This window comes from Amblyomma mixtum, chromosome 1 (genome assembly GCF_055824585.1).
Source record: "Amblyomma mixtum isolate Tamu chromosome 1, ASM5582458v1, whole genome shotgun sequence".
Lineage (NCBI taxonomy): Eukaryota > Metazoa > Arthropoda > Arachnida > Ixodida > Ixodidae > Amblyomma > Amblyomma mixtum.
The window spans coordinates 32,623,814-32,649,321 of NC_143012.1; the positions used below are offsets into that span (position 1 = coordinate 32,623,814).

The 25,508-nt window shown below is 46.8% G+C and overlaps 1 protein-coding gene across 1 annotated transcript in view; it reads right to left on the minus strand.

The window, feature by feature from the left end:
- Nucleotides 1-25,508, minus strand: part of LOC149365964 (uncharacterized) — a 65,181-nt gene that overhangs the window by 15,712 nt on the left and 23,961 nt on the right. The window contains exons 6-10 of the mRNA XM_089569507.1: nt 22,993-23,168; nt 18,880-19,013; nt 17,107-17,249; nt 14,028-14,109; nt 11,630-11,783 (exon numbers count right to left, since the gene is read on the minus strand). Of these exons, the coding sequence (XP_089425633.1) occupies nt 11,630-11,783; nt 14,028-14,109; nt 17,107-17,249; nt 18,880-19,013; nt 22,993-23,168 (689 nt within the window). The remainder of the gene's footprint in view (nt 1-11,629; nt 11,784-14,027; nt 14,110-17,106; nt 17,250-18,879; nt 19,014-22,992; nt 23,169-25,508) is intronic.

The window sequence follows — 25,508 nt, forward strand, 5'->3', positions numbered from 1 at the left end:
AATACAGAAAATATCGAAAACTAAATCAAGCGGCCCAATACAAGCGGTTGCCCAAACTCCGTGGCCGTGGGTGCCAATTTTTTCACATTCGCAATTCTGGAGGTGTTAACTGCGCCCATTATCTAAAATAACCGATGCTGAATTGTATCTTTTAAACAAAGGCCACTTAATCACAAGTCCACTTTCTCGCGATACCCAGCGCTGTATAATATGCGATGATTTAAGCACAAAGTCATCCGCTCTATGTTAGTACAAGCACGGATTCTGCGGACCTTTTATACGCGCTTTTTTTGTGTGTGAAAAGTATGCAAAATCATGGAAGTATAGCACGCGTGGTGATACAAGCATTCATGTTTTTCATCTTCAAGCCCGGGAAAGCAGCACAATACGCAGTGAGTTAAAACCGGAAAGGTTTCAAGCGCTGTATCGGTACAAAAAGTCGTGAACCGCGAACAAATGAGTCCATTAGAAGAATAACAAATATACAGGGAAACAAAAAAGAAAAGCTTCCAGAGATTGAGAAAGCCAGGAAGTGAATACCACGAGAGAGTAATAAATGAAGCTCTATTCCAGGCGCTCTCACCAAGAGTGCTTTTCTGTATAAATAATAAGCGAGCAGCAAAGTACGGCTCTTACGCAAATCACCAGCCGTTTGGCGTACCCTGACTGCAGACACCTAGTTTTGGCGTTTTGAACATGAAATCAGAAGAATGAGGTCGGAGGGCAGCGTAGAGAGCGAGCCTGAATGTTGGAGCCATTTTATCTCTCCGGCCTGAAGCACACATTATTGTTTGCTCCCCAGCTACACGCGAACAGCGTCTGGTTGTTTTTATTTTTTCTTGAACATGCAAAACCGTTTTCTCGGCACGCTCCTGTGTTCAGTATTCTTTTAACCACCTCTGCCCTCGTGGTGATGTCTCGGTCGTTTCTGTGTTTCCACAGAGAATGGCTTGATGCCTTGCAAGAAAGTTGTGTTTCGTCGCGCATATGCCTTTGCAGCTGCCGTTGTTTTAATCTCAGGAAGTTAAGACACCACGCAATCGCTTGCTTAGCTGCAAGGCTGCGAAAAAAAAAAAGCGGAGTCAGTCTCCACTCAGACACGTTCCGACAGCTGCACCTAATCGCTCCCCAGCATCCTATGTGGCTCGAGCATTTTTGTTCTCCTATTCTGTTGCTTCGTGAGAAAGAAGCACCTGCTCGGAAGCACAAGTCGAGATAGTAGGAAGCGAAGTACTGCTAAAGGGTGCGAAAATTTCTGTTGTTTTGTTAGCGCTAAGTATGGCGGGCAAGGCACACACCGCGAGTGTGCCGCAATCAATGGTTCGGAAATAAATCGACTTAGAGTGTAGAAGTGAATCGAGCGAGTTGAGACGAGCAGGGAACGGAGTCTCAAGGAAGCTCCTCGCACAATTCGCGAATCACGGCACGCGCATTCCAATAATAAATATGTATATAGACAACAGAGAAATGGGATCATAATGCATGAAAGATGAGCTCTTCAGGAAAGAGACGGTTCCCAAAGACAACGCCAATGGAATAAAGATGACCAGCACCAGGAATAAACACAAAAAGGTCAAAACAGGAACATCAGACGCATATCATAACAACGCTTCAACTTGAAGCGGTCATTGTTGATTTTTGGTTTCTAAATTTAGACGTTCAAAACTTAATTTACGAGCAATGAATCGCGAGCGACTGAAAGAAACTACAGGAACGGGCCGTGAAGAATATTGCTGGAGCCTCACGAAAGCATTTCGAAGTCAGTGCTTCCCTTGACACTAATGTTGTTGCGCCCTTAGTTCAAAAAAGCCTCCGTCGCACTGTATGCCTGAACTAATCAGCCGCAAGGATAAACAAAAACATAACTTTCGCAGTGCTTAACACTGCAGTCTCACTCATTTCAGGAGCTTAACTGAAAGCGTTCACAAAGCCTGTTCACAAAGCTTAACTGAAAAGCTTTGTGTACCGGCTGCTTTTTCATACGTCCAGCTGGCAGAAAAAGAAATTCACAATTTAATTATTTAAAAAATCATGATTTATTTACTCCTTTATTAAAAACATTCATTACTTATTCGTTATTGTTTACGAAGTTGACGGGCTCTGGGACATTCCTGTTGGAGACATCAAGATTAATCTCGACCACCTGGAGTTCTTTAATGTGTCCCTGAGTCTCAGCACACGACGCCTTTGACTGCGCCGCCCCGCAGACTCCAAGCCGAGGCCAGCAGACAGAAAGTGCGAGTTGAAAGCCAGCAGCAAAATACCGCGTCTGCCCCACTTAGCCACCACTGCCTGCTTAAAGACCCGGGCGTTTAATTATACTCCCACATAATCCCGCCAAATACCACTCCAGCCGTTTACTACTTCTTCTAGACGCAGAGGCCAAGGTTCATTTGTGACCTGCGCAACGATCAAAGGCATTCTCTTTCCGAAGCGAGGTTACTATAATAGTCGGGCTGATGGTTTACGCTAATTTTACGGTAAACTTATTCCCTTAACGACTCAGGCAGAGAGGCGTGTTTTATGCGGGTTCAAGGGTACCATAATTTTCCTTCTAGAATCAGCAACTTCAGCTCGGGTAAGGAATCGCCGAAGAAAAAGGCGAGAAAAATGGAAAAGAGACGAGTCTAATTAAGAGGCTTACGTTATTATCGGCTTAGCGGGTAAAATTCGCGCAGTGGTTTTCAGGAACCGCGCCTAAGTAATGATTATAAACGGGGAAACGGAGCCTTGGTAAACGGGAAAGAGAAATGGCCTTTTGTGAGCAACAAGAATTTTATCGCTGTGGTATAAGAAAAAGAACGAAAGAAGGAAAGCAAGAAAGGAAGAAAGAAAGGAAAAATGAAGGGAAGAAATAAAGGAAGAAAGAAAAGAAGAAAGAAAAAAGGAAAGAAAGAAAGAAAGGAAGAAAGAAAGAAAGAAAGAAAGGAAGAAAGAAAGAAAGAAAGAAAGAAAGAAAGAAAGCAAGAAAGAAAGAAAGAAAACGCACGGTGCTTTGCGTGCGTCCCTCCTCAATCATCCAGCGAGAGGATGTTTGGGAAATGATCGCCGAGAGCGAGTTAAAGAAATTAATCGTCACCTGAGCGACCTCCCAGACAGAGGCATGAGCTGGCGATATCAAGAAGAAAGATAAAGACAAGATAAGCAAAACGAGATAAGTGAAAAGAGGCGAACAACGAAGAGGTTGCGTAGAAAGCCGCGGTGGCGAGCCACGCGGAAAAGGTGGACGAGATAAAGCGATTCGCACAAGAACACACACGCAGAGAAAACGAAACAGCGAAGATCATGGGTGCCGCCAAAAGCAATAGCCTAATTAAGCGAAGACCAATTAAGACGCACCGCACCGAACGGAGAGAGAGAGAGAGAGGGAAAGTGTGTGGCAAGGTGATCCTTGGTTCGCCCAATTTATAAATTGGCTTTGCGCTCCAGTAACGGCGTTGCTTGGGGGTCCGCACGTGAACCATTAGCCGGATGGGAGAACGGCACAACGTCGGGACAACGCGAGGGGGGGGGCACTGCGGATCGATCGGTAGATTGATTAAATTGTTTGCGTGCCGAGAAAAAGAGAGCCGTGATATGAAAGCACCTGAGCTGCTTTCGTTATGCGGCCAGGTAATGAATGGTATCGGAAAGATGGGAACAGGAAAATTAAACGATATAAAAGAGAGAACACGGAGCTTGCGGAGTTGATTGCTTCGGAAGACTGTCGCCCATAATGTGACAATAAAGAAGCATTCTCAGGTTAAGGAAAAGTAAACTTGGAAATGATAGTGTCGTGTCCGGTCGCTGTGTTGAATGCAGCGAAAGACGCACACGGTACTTTAAGACTTCGTTTATTTAAAGCCGATGAGGGTGCGACCAGCGTCGACCGAGGCAGGAGCCGAACTGGCCGCCCGAAGAAAGGAGGGAGTGGAGAAGCGTCCACGGCAGGGAGTGGCTTCCCAGAACAGGAGGAGGGTGCGGGGGCGCACCGTGGGGGGGCATCCGGCGACAGCGTGCGACGAGGGGCAAGCGGTCGTTAGGAGGAGGATGCGAGTGGTCGTTAGGAGGAGGATTGAGTGGTCGTTAGGAGGAGGATGCGAACTGTCGTTAGGAGGAGGACGCGGGGGCGCACACACACAAAAGCAATAAGGGGACACAACACTTCCTTCCCCCTTAGAAAGTTGCCTGGTATCGTGCAGGGGGTCGGCGCTCACGCGTGGAGGCGCGCTGGCTTTGTGCGCTCGGGGGAGAAACACTTGTAGGCTGGCTGTTGTTCGCTGTGTCTCCTAGGTCTGTCCTGGGCGAAGTCTCTTCTTCCGGGAAGAGGTGCCAGGCTATGTGGGAAGATGGTGCACGTGTTCTCTCCGCTGGCGGACAGCTCTCAGACGGCGTCGTAAATCTACGCAGCTGGTTGAGATGTCGGCGTGCTACTGTGCCATGTATGTTGACGAGCCAAGAGCGCAGGCCTATGCGTCTGACAATTGTAGCTTCCTCCCAGCGTGGCTTTTTCAGAAACTGTCGGGCGAGGACGCGCTGCCCCTCATTAAGCGTGCCGCAGCGCGGAATTGCTTTTTCTTCCCGGAACGTCTCTGCCTTTGGCTCGGGGAGGATGGCTGTGAGCTGGGTTCGCATTTCACGCTCGAACATCATTTTCGAGGGGGTCTCGCCTGTTGTGCTCTGAACCGTCGTGTGCTGCTTGAAGAGAAAGCGCGCAAGGCGGCGCTGCAGCGAGCCTGTCTGATCTCTTTCAAGGGCGCGTTTTAGCTCGGCTACGTAGCGCTCGGCTTGTCCGTTTGTCGCTGGGTGGTAGGGGGCCGATGTAACTGATGAGATCCCGTTGTCGCGATAAAACTTGAGGATCTCCGCAGACACAAACGGTGTTCCGTTGTCCGACACTACCTTGCGCGGCAGGCCGAACGTTGCAAATAGTGATCGGAGGTTGTCAATGACTGCTGCCGAAGTCGTCTGTCCCATTTGCCTTATCTCAAGCCACTTTGTGTAGGCATCTACGACCACAAGGAAAGTGCAGCCCTCAATTGGTCCTGCAAAATCAATGTGCAGTGTGTGCCATGGTGTGTCTGGCTTTTCCCATTCTGGGACAGGAGCTTTCGGCGGGGCGCTCCGGCTGCTCTGGCAAGGCTTGCATTCTCGCACCACTGTTTCGATGTCGTTGTCAATGCCAGGCCACCACATGTAGCTTCTGGCACACTTTTTCATTGCAACGATGCCCCGATGTCCGGCGTGGATGAGAGACATAGCTTGTGCGCGTAGTTCTCTCGGCATCACAACTCGGGACCCAAATATGATGCAGCCGCGATGGGTGCTCAACTCTGTAGCTCGCCTGCGGTAAGCGTCGAAGTTGTCCCCTTTGAGTTTATGCACGTTGCCTTGTTGAACAGCTGTGTAAACTAGCCGGAGAGCTGCGCACTTCTGCGTAGATGCTGTAACTGTGCCTGCTGTAAGCGGAGGTTCTGGCAGTGCTTCGAACATCAGAACGTCTCCTGGTGGAAATGGTTCGTCAACAGTTGCGTCTAGTGGCAGACGGCTTAGCGCATCGGCGTTTTGATGTTTGCCGCATATCATCACGCCTAGTGGAGAAAACCAATTTCTCCCTAGAAGGCTTGATCCTGTGCCCTTCACAACAAGCAGAGGTAGCGTATGGGTCTGGCCGTTGTAGTTAACCTGCACGTTGGCAGAGCCCAATAGTGGCAGATTCTGTCCTGACCACGTTCGCAGGTGCGTGTCGTCTTGTTGCAGGGCGGGTGCGTCAGATGGCCATGAAGTTCGGAACGTGTCCTCACTGATCAGAGTACAGGCTGCGCCGGAGTCCACCTCGAACTTAATCAGCTGGTGATGTACGCTTACTTCTGTAAAAATCTTCGGTCGCGTGCCGAGATTCATGGTGTTCAGGTCGTACAACACAGATGGTGTTGCTGATGTTGTTCCATGGAGATCAGATAGCGGCGTATTCTCTGAGGCGTTGACGCTGTGATTAGGCTGGGAAGGTGACTTTAGCTTGGCAAGTCTCCGTTTCGTAATGCATGCTCTTTCGATATGCCCTCGCTTGTGGCAAAAATTACACGTGGCTGACTGGAATCGACATCCCTGGGGGTTGTGTTGGTCGTCACACCGCCAGCAGCGTTGTGCCTTTTTGACCGATTTTACAACAACAGAAGGCTTGCGCACCTGGTTGCTTGTCTGGTGTACCGGCTCGGTGTTCCGGCGAATCCCTCTCTGATGGTGACCGGCGCTCTCCGCTCGAACGGCGATGTCGTAAGCTTTGCTGAATGTGAGGTCCTTCTCAGCGAACAGGCGCTGCTGCAGTGACTCGTCACTCAGTCCGCACACAAATCTGTCGCGTAACATCACGTCCAAGGGAAGCATGGTGGTGTTAGCAGAAGAAGCTGCGTCTCCCTCCTGCCCGGTAGCTGTTGTCGACAGCGTTCCAAAATTGCAGTCGGCAGCGAGCTTCTTGAGCGCGGCTACGTAGGCGCTCACAGTTTCTCCTCCCAGTTGATCTCGTCGTTGGAAGCGAGCCCGGCTGTAGACCTCGGATGGCCTTGGGTCGTAGTGCTTTTGCAGCGCTTTTACGATGTCGTCGTAAGACACTGCCGCTGGTGTGCTTGGCTGAATAAGGGCGCAGACAGTATCGTAGGTCTGCTCCCCGCACAGCGTCAGCAGGTTGGCCCTCTTCAAGGCTGGGTCTGTGATGTTGTTAGCTTCAAAGTAGAACTGAAGACGTCCAACCCACGATGACCACGATGAGCCGTTGAATTCTGGTATCTGATTGGGAAACCCTCGCGTAGCCATGGCTTGTCAATAGCGTTGCGTAGCGCGGGTCGAATCCACTTTCTCGTCGCCACTGTCGTGTCCGGTCGCTGTGTTGAATGCAGCGAAAGACGCACACGGTACTTTAAGACTTCGTTTATTTAAAGCCGATGAGGGTGCGACCAGCGTCGACCGAGGCAGGAGCCGAACTGGCCGCCCGAAGAAAGGAGGGAGTGGAGAAGCGTCCACGGCAGGGAGTGGCTTCCCAGAACAGGAGGAGGGTGCGGGGGCGCACCGTGGGGGGGCATCCGGCGACAGCGTGCGACGAGGGGCAAGCGGTCGTTAGGAGGAGGATGCGAGTGGTCGTTAGGAGGAGGATTGAGTGGTCGTTAGGAGGAGGATGCGAACTGTCGTTAGGAGGAGGACGCGGGGGCGCACACACACAAAAGCAATAAGGGGACACAACAGATAGATTACGCGGTGAAAAATTACAACTTTATAATTTCAGCCACACCGCGCTATATGCGCGGTGAAGAGAAACGCTGGCTCATATATCTCGCAGGGTAATACCGATAAAATGGGAAGCCTTAATTAACATCGATTTTTTGGGATGAAAATAAGGATAATAATATGACTGTCATTAAGGGTAACAACGTCATTGAGATTGAGGTCTCAAAATAAGGTTTTTTTTCTCGAGAACATCAGTTCAAAGACGCATAAAGCCTCTCAGGAGCTCAGAAAAGTACCTACAGCCGAAAAAAGCTTAATGCCCTACGGACTACTTGCAAAAATAGAAAAGTATTGACGAAATAAAGGATATAAAAGACACACCTCAGAATATAAGCCTTTCATTAACTTCGCTTACGTCAGAAGTACACCGGTCCATTGACTCAGCAAATGAATCTACTATCCCCCTCCACTGGTTCGATGCAGTAAAGAACAAAAAGCAGAACAAATTACTCCTTCCTCGTTTCCCCAAATGCTGGCCCTTTCGAAAGGTTATTTCTGCCGAGAGGATCAGTATCGAGGAAAAGCTTTAGAGGATTTCTTTAATGGAAGCGATTTATCTTTGCCACTTGCAGAACTGCACGAAGAGTAAAGTTTTCGGGGACGAATCTTTCGCTTTCATTTAAAGGACGTCAAGAAGACAAAATTACGAAAGTTTTTTTTCAGTTCTTCAATAAAAGTCCCAGTATATTACTCGGCGTAACTCAGAGCTTGATGAATTGTAACGTAACAACGTGCGAACTAAAACTTGTAATTTAATCACTGCTCTCGCGTTTTTTGCCTTGTCCATTGAACTTGGAACTTTATGGAATGCTAAAAAAAATTGTGCACTTCAACGTCTCAAAGCTGCACACTTCTCCCCGTAGTACGACAGATGTCGCAATGGAGGCCTGTGAACAACTTCTGATCTCCTCTAATTCTTGTAACATGCGACGAAATTTCAGCTTAGGAACACTTTTACATTTATATTCTTTGAATTGCGGCAGTTACAGCTGGGCATCGCACCCAGGACCTCAAGTCCAGCAGAACTGCCTCACTATTACTGAGTCAGTGCGGAGGGCGCTTCACGGAAGCTCTGAAATCTCCGAACCATCAGACAAAGACTGCTCCTTACATATCTTCTCCCTACATTTCTTTTCGACTGAGCGTTTGGAATTTTATGGACACCAGTGACTGTATTTCGTAGTGATTCTTTTCGCGAGCCAAACTCTTGCCTGTGAGCCATTGGTCAACCCATACTTCGATACACGAACGCTTACAACCAAAATTGCTTGTTGACGACACCTAACGCAACAGCCAATGATAACACAGGTTTGGTTTACTGGTTTATGTAGATTTCACGTCCCAAAACGACTCGGGCTATGAGGGACGCCGTACTGAAGGGCTCCGGAAATTTTGACCACCTGGAGTTCTTTAACGTGCCCGACATCGCACAGCACACGGGCCTCTAGAATTTTACCTCCACCGAAATTCGACCGCCACGGCCGGGATCGAACCCGCGTCTTTCGGGTCACCAGCCGAGTGCCATAACCACTGAGCCACCGCGGGGAAAGAGAAGAAACAGGAACTGAGTCATTACAAAGTACAAGTCAGTCGAATTTCTCCCACTATTTGAGCAAAGAAAAGCTCTTCTTTCTTTTAAGTTTTGTCACTCTTTCGCTCACAAGACTCATAATTCCTATCATTTGCAGTACAAAGAAAAAGAAAGCATAATACAAAGCTTCCGCATTGAAAGACACCGCAATTGTTACTCTTCCCATTCTGCACCGTCAATCATCGAAAGCGGCGACCCGAGATGAACGACCCTAAGCAATGACTGCCACAACCTCTGACCTCCACGGTGCGTCCCACCATTTTCCAGTTCCTGGGCCTATCTATAACCCCGTACATATATTTTTATATCACTTTACTCCATCCTTACAAGGCTCATCAACGCCAGGTCGCCCGATTACTTTAAATTCAGAGTTCCCCTTCTCCTTTCGAAGCTTCCTTCAAGCTCCACCTCTTCACAGAGGCAACCAACCGTAATGAGCACTTTGAGGTTTTAGTTTCATTTTTCTCATTTTCGCACCTTTACATGTTGTAAGCTAAAGGCGGTGCGACCCCAATCTTCGATCCTTTGAGACTCCCCTCTCAGGCGCAGCCCTTTAATAACAGGCACAATAGCATGGGGATTTTTTTTTCTCCCTTTAAACACCTTTCCACTTCCTCTTCAGCGCTTGCCTTTTTTTTTTGTGATTGTGAAGTCTGTCACTCCCCCTCATTTAACGTCGCTACGAGAATGGTCCGCAGAGCTTTTCGCTGCGTTTCATTTTACTCAGAGCTGGGTAATTACGTTATAACGATTAAGGCGCTTCGAAGCGCACACCGGTGTACTGGTTCGCTTTTTCTTAACGACAGTCGCTCTCTGCCATACATACCTTCAAAGCTTTTCTTTTTTTTTAGAGCCCCCCTTTTTTTTGGAACTAATTTTTTTTTTGACTTTTTCCAATTATGTTAACAAGAATAGCGGCTGTCGTTCTGCCTTTGGAGCCTTTCCTTCGTTGAGGGACGCTAACAGGCTTCCATTGAACCACGCGCTTCAAACGTTGATTAGAAGCATCGCATTCTTAATCGATTTCTTCTTTCAGCGAACAAAAATAGCACTTAAATTCGCAGAATTTGTAGCGTCATTCGAGAGATAAAATCTGTAAGCTTTGCTGAACCTTTTGAGAGCTTACCAATGCATAGTCGTTTTCATTGCAAAGGTAAGTTAGTACAGGTGGTATTAATTAAAGAAGTCGATTTGCTCAGAAGTACGGTTTAGGGAGCACCGAGATTGAGATATATAACGCATGGGACCAGCTCGAAATCTTGGGGATTTCTTAAGGCCTTTTTTTTTTCATTCCAAGGCTGAAATGTTTTGCCCCGATGAAGAGAATAATGTTCCGACTAACGTAGTTTCCGGTATACAGTCTGCAGCCAGTGCGCAGTCCGCGCGGCTCAGTTCTTGCTTAAAATATCTTTTTTTTTCCGCTAGATTTTCCGCAACCGGTGGATGGCCAGCAGGAAACGGTAGAGCAACTCGTGCAAAAAAAACTATGCGCATTCCCAGAACAACAGCCAGAAAACCTCGTAATAGAATAGGCACTTGGAATTTGATGACACACTCAGCGATTATGAAAACGAAAATGTCCTGTAGTCAGCATCTACATATAGTGCGCAAAGCCCAAAATTTCGAATTTTAAACATGTACAGCCCGCGGACTATGTGCAGAAATTGCGGTTTTTCGCTGTATCATGCCGAGCGGCAAAAGTATGCAAATGAGTAGGCAAGCTTATCATACAGGTACCGTACTACATAGGATGCTTCTCTGGTTTTTCGGCGTTGCTCGACACGATTTTTTAGGACATAATTTAGGAATCTTTTAGACGCTGTGTCATCAAAGAAGCGCGACTAAAAGAGAGAGCATAAAAAATATCGCTTGCTTGCGAATGAAGACTCGGATATTCTTTTTCGAAAAGGTCGGCGCCTTTTCATCTACCATCCGAAAAGAGTGAATAAATATAGACCATGAAAAACTGCTGCGTGCAGCGAAAAGAAATTCCTAAAAATAAAAAAATAAGAAAACTGTGCATTGCTTCTTTCAAAGAGAAGATAATTTTACTTGGCGTGGTTCACGATGTTGATTATAACGGCGTCTTGCATACACGAGCGGAAAAAGGAAATCTAGATAACGCATTCTACGTGGCATGGTTCACGATACAGATTATCAGGGCGCCTCGCATACATGAGCGGAAAAAAATGAAATCTAGATAATGCAGGGAAACAAGCGGCTAGTAGTGCAGAGGAAGTGAGCTCAATTCATCTAAAGCGAAGCAACTAAAGACAGGAACCTCTTCCGGACAGCCGGCTAAGAGTCAACGCTGTCCTTTGACTTGTTAGGCTTAGCGGCCATGCGGCGAGGCTCGCCGATATTACAGCATTCATTGCCGCATAAGCAATCTGGGCTAGCATGCGTCTAACACATTCTGATTTTTCTGGCTACCAGCTGACAGTGTCAAGCTGTTAAGATATTTTCGTCTTGAAAAAAAGGAATGAAAGTAGCCCCCGTAACTGACCCAATATTGGAAACGTATTGAAAAAGGCCGGTCTTACAAAGGACCAGGGTGAAACCATCGATTTGCAATATTGGACACATTACCTGCGCTGTTTGGGTAATTGTTCATAAAACTATGTAAAATGATTTTTTCTGGATGTTAAAAACTTTTTCCCGGATATTCCAAAGCGAAATACTGCGCCCAGTACAGGAAATTGACAAACTTCATTAGGTACTCAAAACAAGAAGCGAAGTGTTTTCTGCAGCGTTGTCGACCCCAACCGAGGATCTCACCGGCTTGCATCGCTCGAGACAGGTGACCACCTCGGCCTCCAGCTCCAGCGTGCTGCTGCCGGTGAATGCGAACGCCTCCAGGTAGCTCTCCAGGGACTTGCTGTGCGAGTCGATGGTGCGGATCTCGCGCATCATCTTCGCCTCCACCGGACACCTGCGTCGACGCACAAAGTGTTTTTTGCAATACCAGCTATAGATGCTTTTAAGTTCTGACGACTTCAGGCCAAATTCTCACCTCAGATGTGCCGGACCGGGCGCGTATACAGTGAACTGAGATCTAACAACGCTAGTTGAACTAGACACAGCCACTGGTCACGAGATTTACTCATTGGGGTTAGTTCCTGAATAACTACTGTGTCTCAACAGCTTTGGTCAGTGTACTATCGGCAGCGAAAGTCTACGGGGTGCGTATGCTCGAAAGAAAAAAAAAAGTTTATTGTAGCTCTGCCTCACAACCCAGTCCACTCGTAGTTTGCAAGGAGGTAGAGCATGTACCCTCTAAGAGTCCAAGTACTAATAATAGAGTAAGCAGTCCTTTAGCGTATTATCTTTCATAAAAAGGAGTAGGCTAAAATACAGCTTACTCTCTTTTTATACCTTTCTGTTTAGAATGTACAGTGTTGAGCAATTTGAGAAGGAGCAAACTTCTTGTTCAAATTTGCGAATTTTCTGATTATTTCTTTACTAAAGCTGTGAATTACTTTTGGATTGTACATGTCAAAGAAAAACAATTAGGTAAAGAAACACGTGCTTTTCACTTAAAAATGTGAAGTAATTACTGAGCGAATGCTGAAACATTGTTCACTCCACACTCTTCACTGTACGGCCTCTCACGTCATGTGACATTACAGGGTGGCGGATATCACCACTGCGCCGGAATGAATCCTTTTACGCACATTCGCACCCCGACAACTTTGCTGCCGGTAGTGCAGTACGGATGGGGACCGATATACCTGAAGTCGTGAACGCTCAAAACAGATAAGGACAACGAGCACACAGTGCTGACTGACAGCCCTCCGTGTCACCTTCCTGTATTTTCGCATGCGTGTCAGGCTTTTAATTTCACTGAAAACACAACAAGCAGCCAACGGCAGCACCGTATCGGGAGTATGCAGCTGATTTTTTAGCTAAATGGACCGACCTTGCTGCTCGGGGTGAAGCTAGGCAGGGCAGAAACTAGGCAGTTCGGACAAGAAAAACGTGATGTGCTGCTGCGCCGCTGGTCAAAGCAAGACCATCCAGACACACAGGGCGGCTACCATCAAAGCCTGAAGTTGAGTTGGCTGGAAACTGTCAATGCTAAAGAAACAGCGTACAAGACCGCGAGGTGAAAGAAATAATACACGATGTTCAAATCAGCATCGTGCGAAGTCGCGGCGAGCCCCTCACCTCTTCTGATCTTTGCTATTATGAAAGGTATTAAAGGGGCTCTGAAACGCCTTCTGAGGAGAGGAAATAAAAACCCTCAATCACTGCATTCTCTCCTCATGGAAACCTGTGCCGAATAATATACTTTTACAAGCAGCAGACAACACACAATCTAGCACGAAGGTTGGCGAGTCCTTTCGACCCCTTTTTAACGCTTGCGTTCTCCTCCTTAGTACGATTCTGCGCAATTCTGTTCAGATTATTTCAGGCTCCAGGCAATTACCACGGCCGCGTTCAGTCAGGAGCGTCGCTACGCTAGGTCAAAAAGATCCCCCCCCCCCTCTCCCCCAGCGGGAATTCCCGCCGTGGGGCGGAGGAGCGCCGACCTTTGAGCGTGCAAAACGTGACGAAAGGACAGGTAAAGGAGGGAAGACGCTGAAATACAAATTTTCTGTACAGATATTTGAGGTTCTACAAAACGCATTAAAATAAAAATTGTTGTTGAAGGACATTCGTTCAGCGTCGTCCTTGTAATCATCCTAGGAATACCGCGCCTTTATTGAGAGCCCCTTTCAGAGCCCATTTACGGTATCCCGGCCGCGGCGGTGTATTTCGATGCAAGAAAAATTCTAGAGGCCCGTGTGCTGTGCGATGTCAATCCACGTTAAGGAACCCCAGGTGGTCGAAATTACCCGGAGCAGTCCACTACGGCGTCCCTCATAGCCAGAGTAGCGTTGGGACGTTAAACTCCAACAAACCAATCAGGCTATGAGGGACGCCGTAGTAAAGGGCTCCGGAAATTTTGACCACCTGTTTTTTTTTTTTTAATATGCAGAGACACAGCACGGCACACGGGCCTCTAGAATTTCGCCCCCATCAAAATTCGATCACAACGGCCGGGATCGAATCCGCATCTTTCCGCTCAGCAGCCGACCGCCATAACCACTGTACCACCGCAGCGGCCCTAATTATTTTCAAAGGAAAAGTCGTTAAAAACAAGCGCACAGCGGGAAGCCTGTAGTAGACTCACCCTGTTTTGTCAATCAGTGTGAGGTTCGTCGACCCAGTTCCGTCCCGGGCGATCAGGTTCTTGATGAAGATGCCATAAGTGTCTGCGGCAAGAAGAACGTAACAGCGATCGCATCACATTCCGTGTTTCCAGTCAAGTGTAATGTTCTTAGAAAACACTAAGCTCAGGTTTTTGCTGGGCGAGCTGCGGCATCTCAGTCGCACGTGAGCGCGCTTAGTTCTTTTTCTCAGTACTCTCTAGCGGGTGCAGGTTGCGTTCAGAATTTCTGCTCGGCACTTTATGGCGCACAATGCACCACATAACTCAGACAAATGGTCTTTTATCCACATCTGCTATGTATCATAGGCTGCTTTTTACAAAGATAGATTCAGTGTTTTCGGTCATGCGCGCTGCAGTACGTATGCAAGATACATTACCCAAATTGTTTGAGCAGTGCCAGGCTCGAAAAAAGCCAAGCGTAGTGGCAAGACGCGTCTTGAAGTATGCAACATTTATCTCCGTTCTGAGCTTCTGGAGCAATGTCATTTTTCACACGAGCTCTTCTGTTTACTCTGCTTTCAATGAACTAAAACCAAGACGAAAAAGCAGTAAGAAACTCTGCTACAAGATAGCGCAAAAGTGGGCCATCATGAATTAATGAACGCGGGAGATTGTCCCCTTGTGCGAAATGCGAATAAGGAGTACAGAGTAAGTTAATAAGGAAAATGAAAAGAGTTATAGAAAGTTTTAGAGCGTCGCTAGAGATGCACGACAACTCGAGAGCTGGCATCGCTGTTTAAGTTTTAACGAAATCGTGGAAAGCAGTCGCCAGCGATGTTGTTTCTTGAGCGAGTACCAGATTCAGGATAAAGCTCATCAAAAACGCGAACGCAACCTGCCCCAGTAATCTAGGTTTTCTAATCTGAGCACAAGGTACTTTCGTCGCCAGGAAAACGGTTTCATACAATAAACCAAAAAGAGTACGAGATTCTTGTTCCTTAAAACGCTCTAATTAAGGTTTTTCTAACCTCTTTAAAATGCAGTGCTTAAAAAATGGAACTACTCACTTCGCCAAGTTTCAATGACATGTTTTTGTGACATCAGTTCCTGCAAAATATGCTAGGAAAACTGAACAAAGAAGGCGCTGATCTCACGGACGAATAACTGTTAACATTTTATTTACTTTTATTACTGCAAAATACTGGCTGGGGCTTTAGCATTGCTAAGCACGAAATATTGCGCGGAAGCACAGTTTTTGTAGGTGGGTTAATATACCTTATAATCTGAGCATAAGGTATTTCGTCACCAGGAAGACCGTTTATACCATAAACCAAAACGAGTAGGTTTAAGGTACAACATTCGTATTCCTGAAAACGCTCTAATCAAGGTTTTTCTGACCTTTCTTAAATGTGTGCTTAAGAAGTGGGACTTCTCACTTCGCCAAGTTTTAATGACATGTTTTTGGGACATCGGTTCCCGCGAAATATGCTAAGAAAACTGAGCAAAGAAGGCGCTGATCTTGCGGACGAATAACTCAACATTTTATTTACTTTCATTTCTGCGAAAGGTTGGATGGCGGTTTAGCATTGCTAAGCACGAAATATTGTACGGAAGCACAGTTTCTGCAAGTGGACACCACCGTTACGCAACTGAAAGGACTGGCTGATTGTTGCCAATTTATCGGGAAAAAGAAAACGTTTCCGTACAATATTTCGTGCTTAGCAATGCTAAACCGCCGTCCAATATTTTGCAGAAATGAAAGTAAATAAAATGTTGAGTTATTCGTCCGCGAGATCACCGCCTTCTTTGTTCAGTTTTCTTAGCATATTTCGCGGGAACCGATGTCCCAAAAACGTGTCATTAATATATACTCTGCTCGAAGGAATTCATTGTAGGAGTGAAAAAATTACCGCTATTTAATTACTCGCTGGCTGCAGCTAAGTTTGGCCGTAACGCATCCATGTGCTCGGAAAAGCGACAGTAGAATTGCCACGACAGTCCTTTCTTCCTTGTTGCCACCTCTAAATATAGTCAGGTAACTCTTGAGCCTTTGCAGCTGCTTAAGCTTTGTGCCATGACAAACTTTACTTCTGAGCTGAAGCTCCAAACCATGTTTCTAAGCAGCACAGCTAATCAGGCCAATACTGCAAATGGATAGTTTCACTCTGCGTCCTTTATCGGACCAGCCTTTGTCAATACGTTCCCAATAATGGGCCAACTATCTGTGCTGCTTGGGCAATGGTTTTGTCCCGCATGCCGAAACGAAGGAAACCAAACATGCTTACTCGCGATTTAAACAAAATATGATACCACTGCACAAATGCACTATTACAGTGAATGGAAAATGCGTTTCACGCTCCGGACACAATAAGTTCTGAGCTTACACTATCAAGGAAATCACTCTTAGGAAAAGGGTTCTGCTAATTTTTGCGAGGTCCAAGCGACGTCGTCTTTTCCTGAAATCACTTGCTGCGGGCTATGCATTCTCCAAAATGCTTCTTTCATTTTATTTTATTTTCATTTAAAACCACTGCACAATATTTAGAAGGCGAGCTTTAAAAACTTCTCTCTAGCAGCCCACTGATGCGACTGCTCCCTGGATTAAAAAAAAAATTCAGCGGGAAAGAAAAAGCGCACTGGTGGAGGTTGGATGAATGCTTTTGTCACTGCTTCCAAGAAAACATAAACATCGCTTGAAGGCGGTAAATTTGGTAAAAGATGCCATTTCTTTTACCGATTAGAGTGCAAGTTGCTTACTCGTTTTCATTTCTATTAAAACGGTTCCAGAAAGCAAATCTTGGTCACGTTTCTACATAACCTTTAGGCACACATTACTCGTGAACCGGTAGTTGCCTCCAGTTATTAGTCAGGGAAGTAAATAATCGGGCTACGATTGCCAGATCACGAAAGTCGACGTCTATAAAAGGTGTGATCACTCCTGAAAAGATATGTTTCTGGTAATCTCCGCAATTCCTCTATTTTTCTGGCGGGAAATAGTACGCTTCTAGATTCCACCACAAGACTAAAAAAAAACACGACCAAGCACAGACGTTGCTTGTGTCAGTGAAAGACGGCTTTTTCCGCGACCAGCCGTGCTTACCTTCTTCCGACATGCGAACCTGGACACGCACCAGCTCGCCCAACGACACCGACTCCCGTTCGTTACCCCGCATGTCGAGGATGTGCAGAGACAGTTCGGGCAGGGGCGGCTTTCCCCGGCTGTGGTCGGTCTGCCTCGGGTCCCTGGGCGGTGACGACGCGCGTAAAAGGGGTGGACAGCGTTAACACGAATACACAGGGCAAAGATTGGTTTATGGGGTTTTAACGTCCCAAAGCGACTCAGGCTATGAGGGACGCCGTAATGGAGGGCTCCGGAAATTTCGACCACCTGGGGTTCTTTAACGCGCACTGACACGCACAGTACACGGGCCTCAAGGACAAATAGCCCAAAACCTCACATAATTTAGCCACTATATGTCGCACGACACACGATACCAGATCTGTAAACATGCGCAGAAAACAACGAGCAAATTATAAACTCTTCTATTATGATGTGTCGACTTTACGGCGTGGAAGCAGCGTTCTGAGATATTAGAGATGACTCTGTGGAAAACTACGGATTAAGTTCTACAACTTGAGGCCCTTTTAATAGGTGTCTGTATGCTCGTGTACTTGTTCTTTTAAATTCAGTCTCCACCGAAATGCGGCCGCCGCGGCTGGCAATCGAACTCGCCACCTTGGTCCTGGCGTATTTTCATTGTGTGCACACAGGTGTCAAAAACACTTGTTGTTTGGACGGCGGCGAAGAGTGCAGGAAGCTCGCGTCAGCATCTCCTGGCGTCTTGTGCGAGGTTTCCCCTTAATTTACAGCCTATAAAATAATATATGAAGCAGGTGGAAACAGATGCACTGCCTAAACAACACTGATTCCATATATGGAAAAGAGGAATAGAAGTTCATAGGGAAATCAAATTACCTTATGGGTTGGTAATGCAATAGCATTAGAAGCTTCTGATTGCCTTTATCGGAAGTGACGTCACTGATCTCCAGCCAATGGGTGAATATTAACCAACGACTCATTTGTTGCCCGACGAGGCATTTAATGCTATCACATCGAAAAAGAATCTCGATGTACTCAGATTCAAAACTGTCATCACAAACTGGCTACCATTCTGGATCAACTCCAACAGAAACTAGTAGCAAATGTAAATAAAGGAAACAAATCTCCCTCTTTACAACATTCCCACTATGTACTCGTGGCGATGAACTATTGTGATACAAGCCCAGCACAACATGCAGGCCGATTAGAGATAACGATCAGAGTTTATTTTCATTGATAACGACAGAGGTATCCATAGTTAAACAAAGAAAAAGAATGCTACTATATTCGGATAAAACACAAGAATAGAGCGGCTTTTCCTTGTCAGGGGACCCTGTTCCAGCCAATGGCATCGGCCGATCCTTATGACCTGCCTAGCGTGACAATGCAGAAGGAGGGGGGGGGGAGGGAACAACCGTGGAAGGAGGGAACAATCCCCCATCATCTGCCACTTCCTGCATTGTCCCGCTAGTAGGGTCATGAGAATCAGCCGACGCTATTGGCTGGAAGGAGGTCCTTTGAAGGGGAAAAGCTGCTTTGTTCTTGTATCTGTCTATACACCGAATATACTCCTCATGCCATCTCTTCCTGTAGTAACTTGAGGGATTCGATTGAGCACATGTGCGGCTTCCATATGCAGCACTACAATCCTCACCTCTGGAGTCGCACATTTTTTGTCTTGACACATCTCTACCGACACATGTCTTAAGCTTTAGAAACTGCGTTAATGCGTCGAAAGAATGAAAGTGTGAACGATCCAACGCAGACACTTACGAGACCTTTGCTGTCGCAAATTCGGTCTTGTTGCCGACATCGAATGTGCACGAGACGCCTATGGCCTTGTCCATCGCCGTCACAACTTGGTCGTTGCTCTGGATGACCAGCACGTTGGCGAAGTGGCCCTCCGCCTGCGAGGAGAGATGCAGTGTAAGGCGGCCATTTTGTGTCTATTGCATGAAAAGGGCGCAATGGGATTCCAGTGTAGTCTCATCAACCATTTCTTGAAGGGCACATTCGCATAGAGCAGCAACGATAATGAAACATGTTTTGTAGCCTTTTGTTGCTTGCTGCCTTTCGCAGCTGTGGAAGTTCTTTTTTATTTTTAACTGGCTCAATGCAATCATAGAATTAGATATTATTCTGGTATCTTTGCCAGATGAGTAGAGACGTAACTGTTAATAAATCCATGCAAATCCTGGTCGGGGTGATCGAATTTCGATGGAGGCGAAATCCTAGGGGACCGAGTACAGTGCGATGTCGGTGCCCGTTAAAGAACCCCAGGTGGTCGAAATTTTGCGCTGGCCTTCACTAAGGCGTCCCTCATAGCCTGAGATGCTTTGGGACGCTAAACCCCATAAACCAATTAATACATGCAAATGTTTTGAGCTTAACACTAGTTAACACCATACATCAACCGGAAAGGATTGAAGGCTTATGAATTGAAACTGGTTGCTAAGAAACCGAATATGTCAGTATACAAAGCCGAAATTCGATCAGTAATGCGATTTTGAACACGAAAACTATGAATCTAAAACTGGGTATTTAGCTTTTGTCAGTTACATTTGCAAGTTTCGAAAAACATGCCGTCGAATACATCGCCGTTTATCATTTGGACATCATGAGTTTCCCTGGCTGTTGACGAAAATTTTGTTTCACAGTAACCTTCTGGAAACGGAAAGTCCGCACCATCGCTCATTTTTTCGGGACAGTTAGAGCCGCGTTTTACGCAGTATAAGGAGAACAAAAAAGAATATAAACAAGCATCGGGAGATTTTATTTTGCGGGAGGAAACAAAACAAAAACAAAATAACCCGCGGGTCTTCGTGACTCTAGCAAAGCTCTCGTCCGTCAATGTTTGGAGCAGACGTGGACCTCCGTTCGTCAGAAAAGTTCTGACCATTTTTTTTTCGTCTACAGTACTTTGTGAGTTCCTCGCCTCATAAGCGTGGCGGAGGAGTCCAGGACACCCTTGGACCAAAAAAAAAAAAATCATCATAAAGAAAACAAAAACAGGAAAAAATAAGTGGATAAAGGTCAGGGCGTTTCCACAGGAAACCAGAATGAATTCTGCGCCGAGGAACAGGGGGCGGCGGACCCCGGAAAGATCCGTCTTCGTTTGAATACCAAGCAGCTCACGTCACAACACTCCCAGGCGCGTGAGAAAACAGCGAGAAACTCACGTTACATCCCCCCCCCCCCCTTTTCCCCTTCTGGCCGCACCTTTCCACCCACGCGCTCGCCAACGCCTTCTCCTACACTTTCAAATAAATAGAGCAATGCGAATGCTAGTAGGTTAAAAAGAAATGCTAGAAAGAAACACAAACTACCGATTTCTTGAACACATAAGCACTACGCATCGAGGCACAGGAACCCCAAAAGCGTCGAACTGAAGGCACGCGAAAAAAACGAAAGCCCGAAGAAACCCGCAGGAAGGCCCCGAATGCAGCTTGCCCTGCGTGCCGAAAAGTACAGCTACAAATCTCGATAGGAATCAGGAGCTGGAGGAGAACAGAGTCGATGTTTTTCGGGCACGCAGATTGCGCGAACAGCTACATAGCCTCGCAGGACAACAACAACAACAAAAAAAGGAGAAGCTCGCGGTTCAGAATCGCATCTATACCTATACAGAATTCGACGAGTGCTACAGCAACGGGGGGGGGGGGGGGGGGGGGGGAAGAAACAGCAAAGAAAAAAGAAACGCAGGCACAGTGGAATAAGCGGACAGCCAGCCCGCCGCTGTCCAGACGTTCTTCCAGAGTTTTGGAAGTTGTGATGGATGACTATACGGCCAGATGCAATTTGCGCGCTCCGTGACGCGTAAAGCAAAGGAAACAAGCCAGCTTGAGACATAACGGCATTCCTGCGCTCCATACTCGCACCGACGTGTTGAAGAGAGGCGGCGCTGACTCGCTGATTCGTGTCTTTCTCACTCTCACTCTTTCTCTCTCTTTCTGCCTTTCCCTTTCTGCTATATGTGAGCGCAGGAAGGACTATCGAGTCATGGCCAGTGAGGATTACCCACGCATGCGTTTCGACTCGGCCACTGTGTGTTCCATCTTTCCCTCTTCCCAAATCGGCCCCTTCTTCCTTTCTATACGATGCTTGCGATCCAAGGCATTCAGTTCTCTTCGGGCATTCGGTTTGATAAACACGAAGAGTCTTCGCAACTTCGCTTCTTCGAAAACGCGAGTTCTGCGTACGCAAGGACAGCACGTATAGGAGAGAACATTACGCGAAGCCACGAATCGCCGGGCAAATAGGTTCGTAGCCAGCCTGCTTCACAAGACATCTGTCATGCACGTCGGAGAAGGCCTAGAGAGCATTCGAAGGCGCACTTTCGATTCTTTTGTGCGCCTGTGGTGTGAAAGCCAGGCGCTGGCTTTTGTTTGTGGGAAAATGCCGAAGCTTTCGCTGTGAGCAGTTGCTTCAGAGGGAGGAGAAATATGTTGGTAAAAGGAAGCTAAAATAGACTGGGGTTCTGGTTCAGGCCGAACTAGTGGGCTTTGGCTGAGAAGAAAAGGGGAGAAGTGGCTGGATGCTGAAGAAGAATGGGAATTGGTACTGCTTTGAAAGCTAAACAGCTTGGCTGAAAGACTCGCCTCTGACATATTTTTGTGCCCTTCTATTCATTCTTCAGACAAATGTAGTGCATTTTTCGATTACACTCGTCACGTGAAGGCAGCGCTAAAACTATGTAGAATATTATAGTTTAGCCTGCACCACAACAACAGGCTTAAACCAATTGCAGCAACAGATTATTCTGGACAAAAAACAACAACAAAAAATTCGCTGTAGCTTAGCTTGGTTAAGACCAGTAATTGCGAAAGCAATATTCGTACCTACGCAAAGGTACAGCTGGTAGTGTAGCTGGTGGTGGTTCTTGTGGTTAGACTTGTGGTGATGCATCGGTTATACAATCCAATTCAATCCAATGCAATGCAATGTAATCCAATCCAATCCACTCCAATCCAATCCAATCCAATGTAATCTAATCTAATCTAATCTAATCCAATCCAATCTAGTCCAGTCCAGTCCAATCTAATCTAATCCAATCTAATCCAATGTAATGCAATCAAGGTCAAATGAAGGTCAATGGTGGTCACGGCAGCGGCACGATGGTGGTCACGGCCGCGGCACGGCAAAGGCGTGAAAGTGCAAGTAGTATTGCTTTCGCAATAAAAACAAACAACAGGAACTGACCTTCGTACAGGCAAACGATGAGAATATATAAATTCAGGGCCATCCGTTAGAAAAGAGGCAAAAAGTTAAGCTGGTAAAAGAAAACTCCAAAAACATGGTTCTCGGCTAGCTTTCTTGCCGAAGACACTAGGGGTTGATTTATAGAATGGAAATAAGGCGTATAAAACCCGTAGGAGTTCAGCGTTCTGGTTAGGTGTATGGTTGGCTGCACATATGTATATAGTGTTCCACTGAACGAAACGCACGGCGTAAAACGGCAGCCAACAGGTTCCTTACAAGGCGAACAGGGGAACACTGCGAGAGCCGCATGCACATTTTTATACTGAAGGCGACTTGCTGGTGTCTTGCAGTAGTATTATGACACCCTAATTCGCAACTCACACGTGTAAAGCGGCGGACCGCTTACCAAAGTGGGGAGGAGCTTACAGTGATATCAGCGACGATGCTAAGAAAGCAATCTTTCACAACGTTTCCTTCCCTGTATTCTCCAATCCGCAAGTGCGCGTGAAGGCCGTACGCTCTGAACGCAAATACACCTGTATGGGAGTAAAAAGGAAGTAAAGTTGTCCTCCAGAGCACTCCTTTTTAAAGGGTGTGCGCTAGAGGACAACTTTACTCCTTCCTGTTCAGAGTGTACCGGCCTGCTAGGTCCCATATCGTGCTTGCGTGTATCAGTTATGTACGCACCTTGCTGACGGTGCCGCAGTCGGAGCCAGCCAGCTGGATGGGCAGCGTGAAATCCATGCTGCTGCTGATGTCCTGGGAGCATGTGGAAGGCCGCCCACGGGTGTACACCTTGCCCTTGAAGACCATGTTGCTCCGTACACGGGCACGCATCACATGCGGCTCGCACTCCACCGACACTGCACGCAATAGAGGCGGAAAAGTGTGAATACAGACTTTGTAACTTGCCGGTGTTAACATATTTACACTCTGTTGTTTCCTAGCCACAGCTGTATCTGAAACACTTGCCGGAGTTCATCATGCAATTGTTAGTTGGCGCCATGACGTGTCGCGAGCGGAAAGCTTGCCACGTCATCTGTTCGCTGTCATGTACACACTTGGATCACTCTTGTAGCACACACTTGGATCGCACGAGGCCTGCCTATACGTCATAGCTGAACCACCAATGCGCTGTACTCAGATCAGTCACTTCAGAAACAACATGATCTCATATCGCATAGTTCAAAGTAGAAGAATACGACAAAATCGGTCCCGAAATTTGCGAAGTACTGTCATCCTGTGAGAACGACAGATTTTTAATGCGAAATCATTTCTTATCTTATGAGTGGTGTGCACAAGACCTGTCGGCAGAGCGTGTCCGCACGAAAATGATCATTTTCGCCACCGGATAACCACTGGTTTTCTAATGGGCACAAGATTTGGACAGACCTGTTGCTTGGCTTATCAGGGGTGAAATACCTGGCAAAGGGTCCCTCAACGAAAAAATGGGGTCAAGGTGTATTTCGGCCCCTCACGGATAGATTTTCCATCGCGGGAGGCTGTACATCACTACCACTGCCTGCTACCAATACGAATGGCGCCCAGGATTGGGGACCAAACAGCTGTCGAAGTCTTTGCCGGTGCGAAAAGTGAAAAAGATAGTATTTCTTTTGAAACGTTGTGTCGTAATATCTATATATGGCTTGCAGAAATTCGCTTCGAAGCCAGATGCTCGCTTTTCCGTTTTCTGTTTTTTTTTTGTAGTTTCTGACAGTGACATCTACGCCTCAGGTCTTGGTGATGAACTAACTCTTCTCGCGTCGTGATCTCGTAGGCCTGTTGCCAGTCATGTATGCTTTACGAAGTCTCTCAAGCCTCGAGCTTAGCAAGCAGCATTTCACGTGAATGAATGCGAACACATCGACAACTGGTGAAGATCGTATTTTGCGCAGTACCCTGCTGAGCATACTTAGCGTTAACGCCTCAGTAAGATTCAGAGGAAATAAAATAGAACATTGAATTTCTCTTGATTGCAGATGGGTGGGCGATGCGAAGAAATAGACATCGTTTACGTGCACACCAAACGTGTGTGATGCATTTGCGTTGCAATCTAATTAGGCCACACGTTACGCATGAGTATGCATTGTTTACTAACCGCGCTCACTGGTTCGCATTACTCGCTGAGTAGGCTTAGCTAGTCGCCGCACGTCGGAGCGAGAACAATACGTGTACGGCCCCAAACAAAGCGGCTTCATTTTAAAGAGCTGACTTTCTTATAACAGCGTTATTGTTACACTAACAAAGGGAGCAAAGAAGCAGGGAGCTGAGTGAGGAAATGTCCTTGGCAAAGACTCACCCACGAACACTGAGAAGGCGATCCTTCTCAAGCGGAGGTAGTTTCGGAAACTGGGAAACATTTGTGCTCTGATCGAGAGACGTTCTTGAAACACTTTAGTGACGCAGCGATTAAAATATCTACTTTTACTATCTGACTGATGACATGTTGTGGTTAGGCACCAACCAAGATGGACATCGGGTGTGTTGTCATGTAGAGCGCCCAGAATTGCGATGCATAACAGGAAAAATTTGATTACCTAACCAGAAACCTAAGTAATGGAACGTTCAATCCTTTTGCGCTTATTAGGACTCCGGTTCTAAAGTAAGAGCGACCCTTCAGAGACTTAAGGAAATGCTCTTCGCCGCAGTGATGTCATTTACATCATGCATCTGTGAACATAACACACAGTACAGGAGCTGTTGTGCTGGCATGGTCCTCGAGATTTTTTGATCACATGTGCTGTGTCTCGATACAAACACCTGCAGACGACACTGTGTCTCAAGACACACACCTGCCGACAACACAGATTGGATATCTGAGAAACACCGACAGTACAGTGAACAACCGATTGAGCACGAATGAGAATCTAATGTTAGCACCGAATCTGATCTAATAATGTTAGAATCTAATGTAATGTAAGAAATCTGAGCAATCTAAGCAATTAGATACAGTCCGCAGCAAATGTTCATGGAACACAGAAGCAGCCCGTAAAAACTGAACATTCTCGCCACCTTTGACCGCGATCTGGAATACGAAAGTCCACTGAGTTCTTCTTGCAAGCTCTAGCGCAGTACAACCTCCATTTGTAGTACAACTTTCGTTCGCACTTAAAATGTTTGCTAGGTCACCAAGCGCTGCAAACTTCCCTGCAGGCGCGACTCCGTACGGTAGATGGAAATTACCGGCACACTTCGCAGGCACA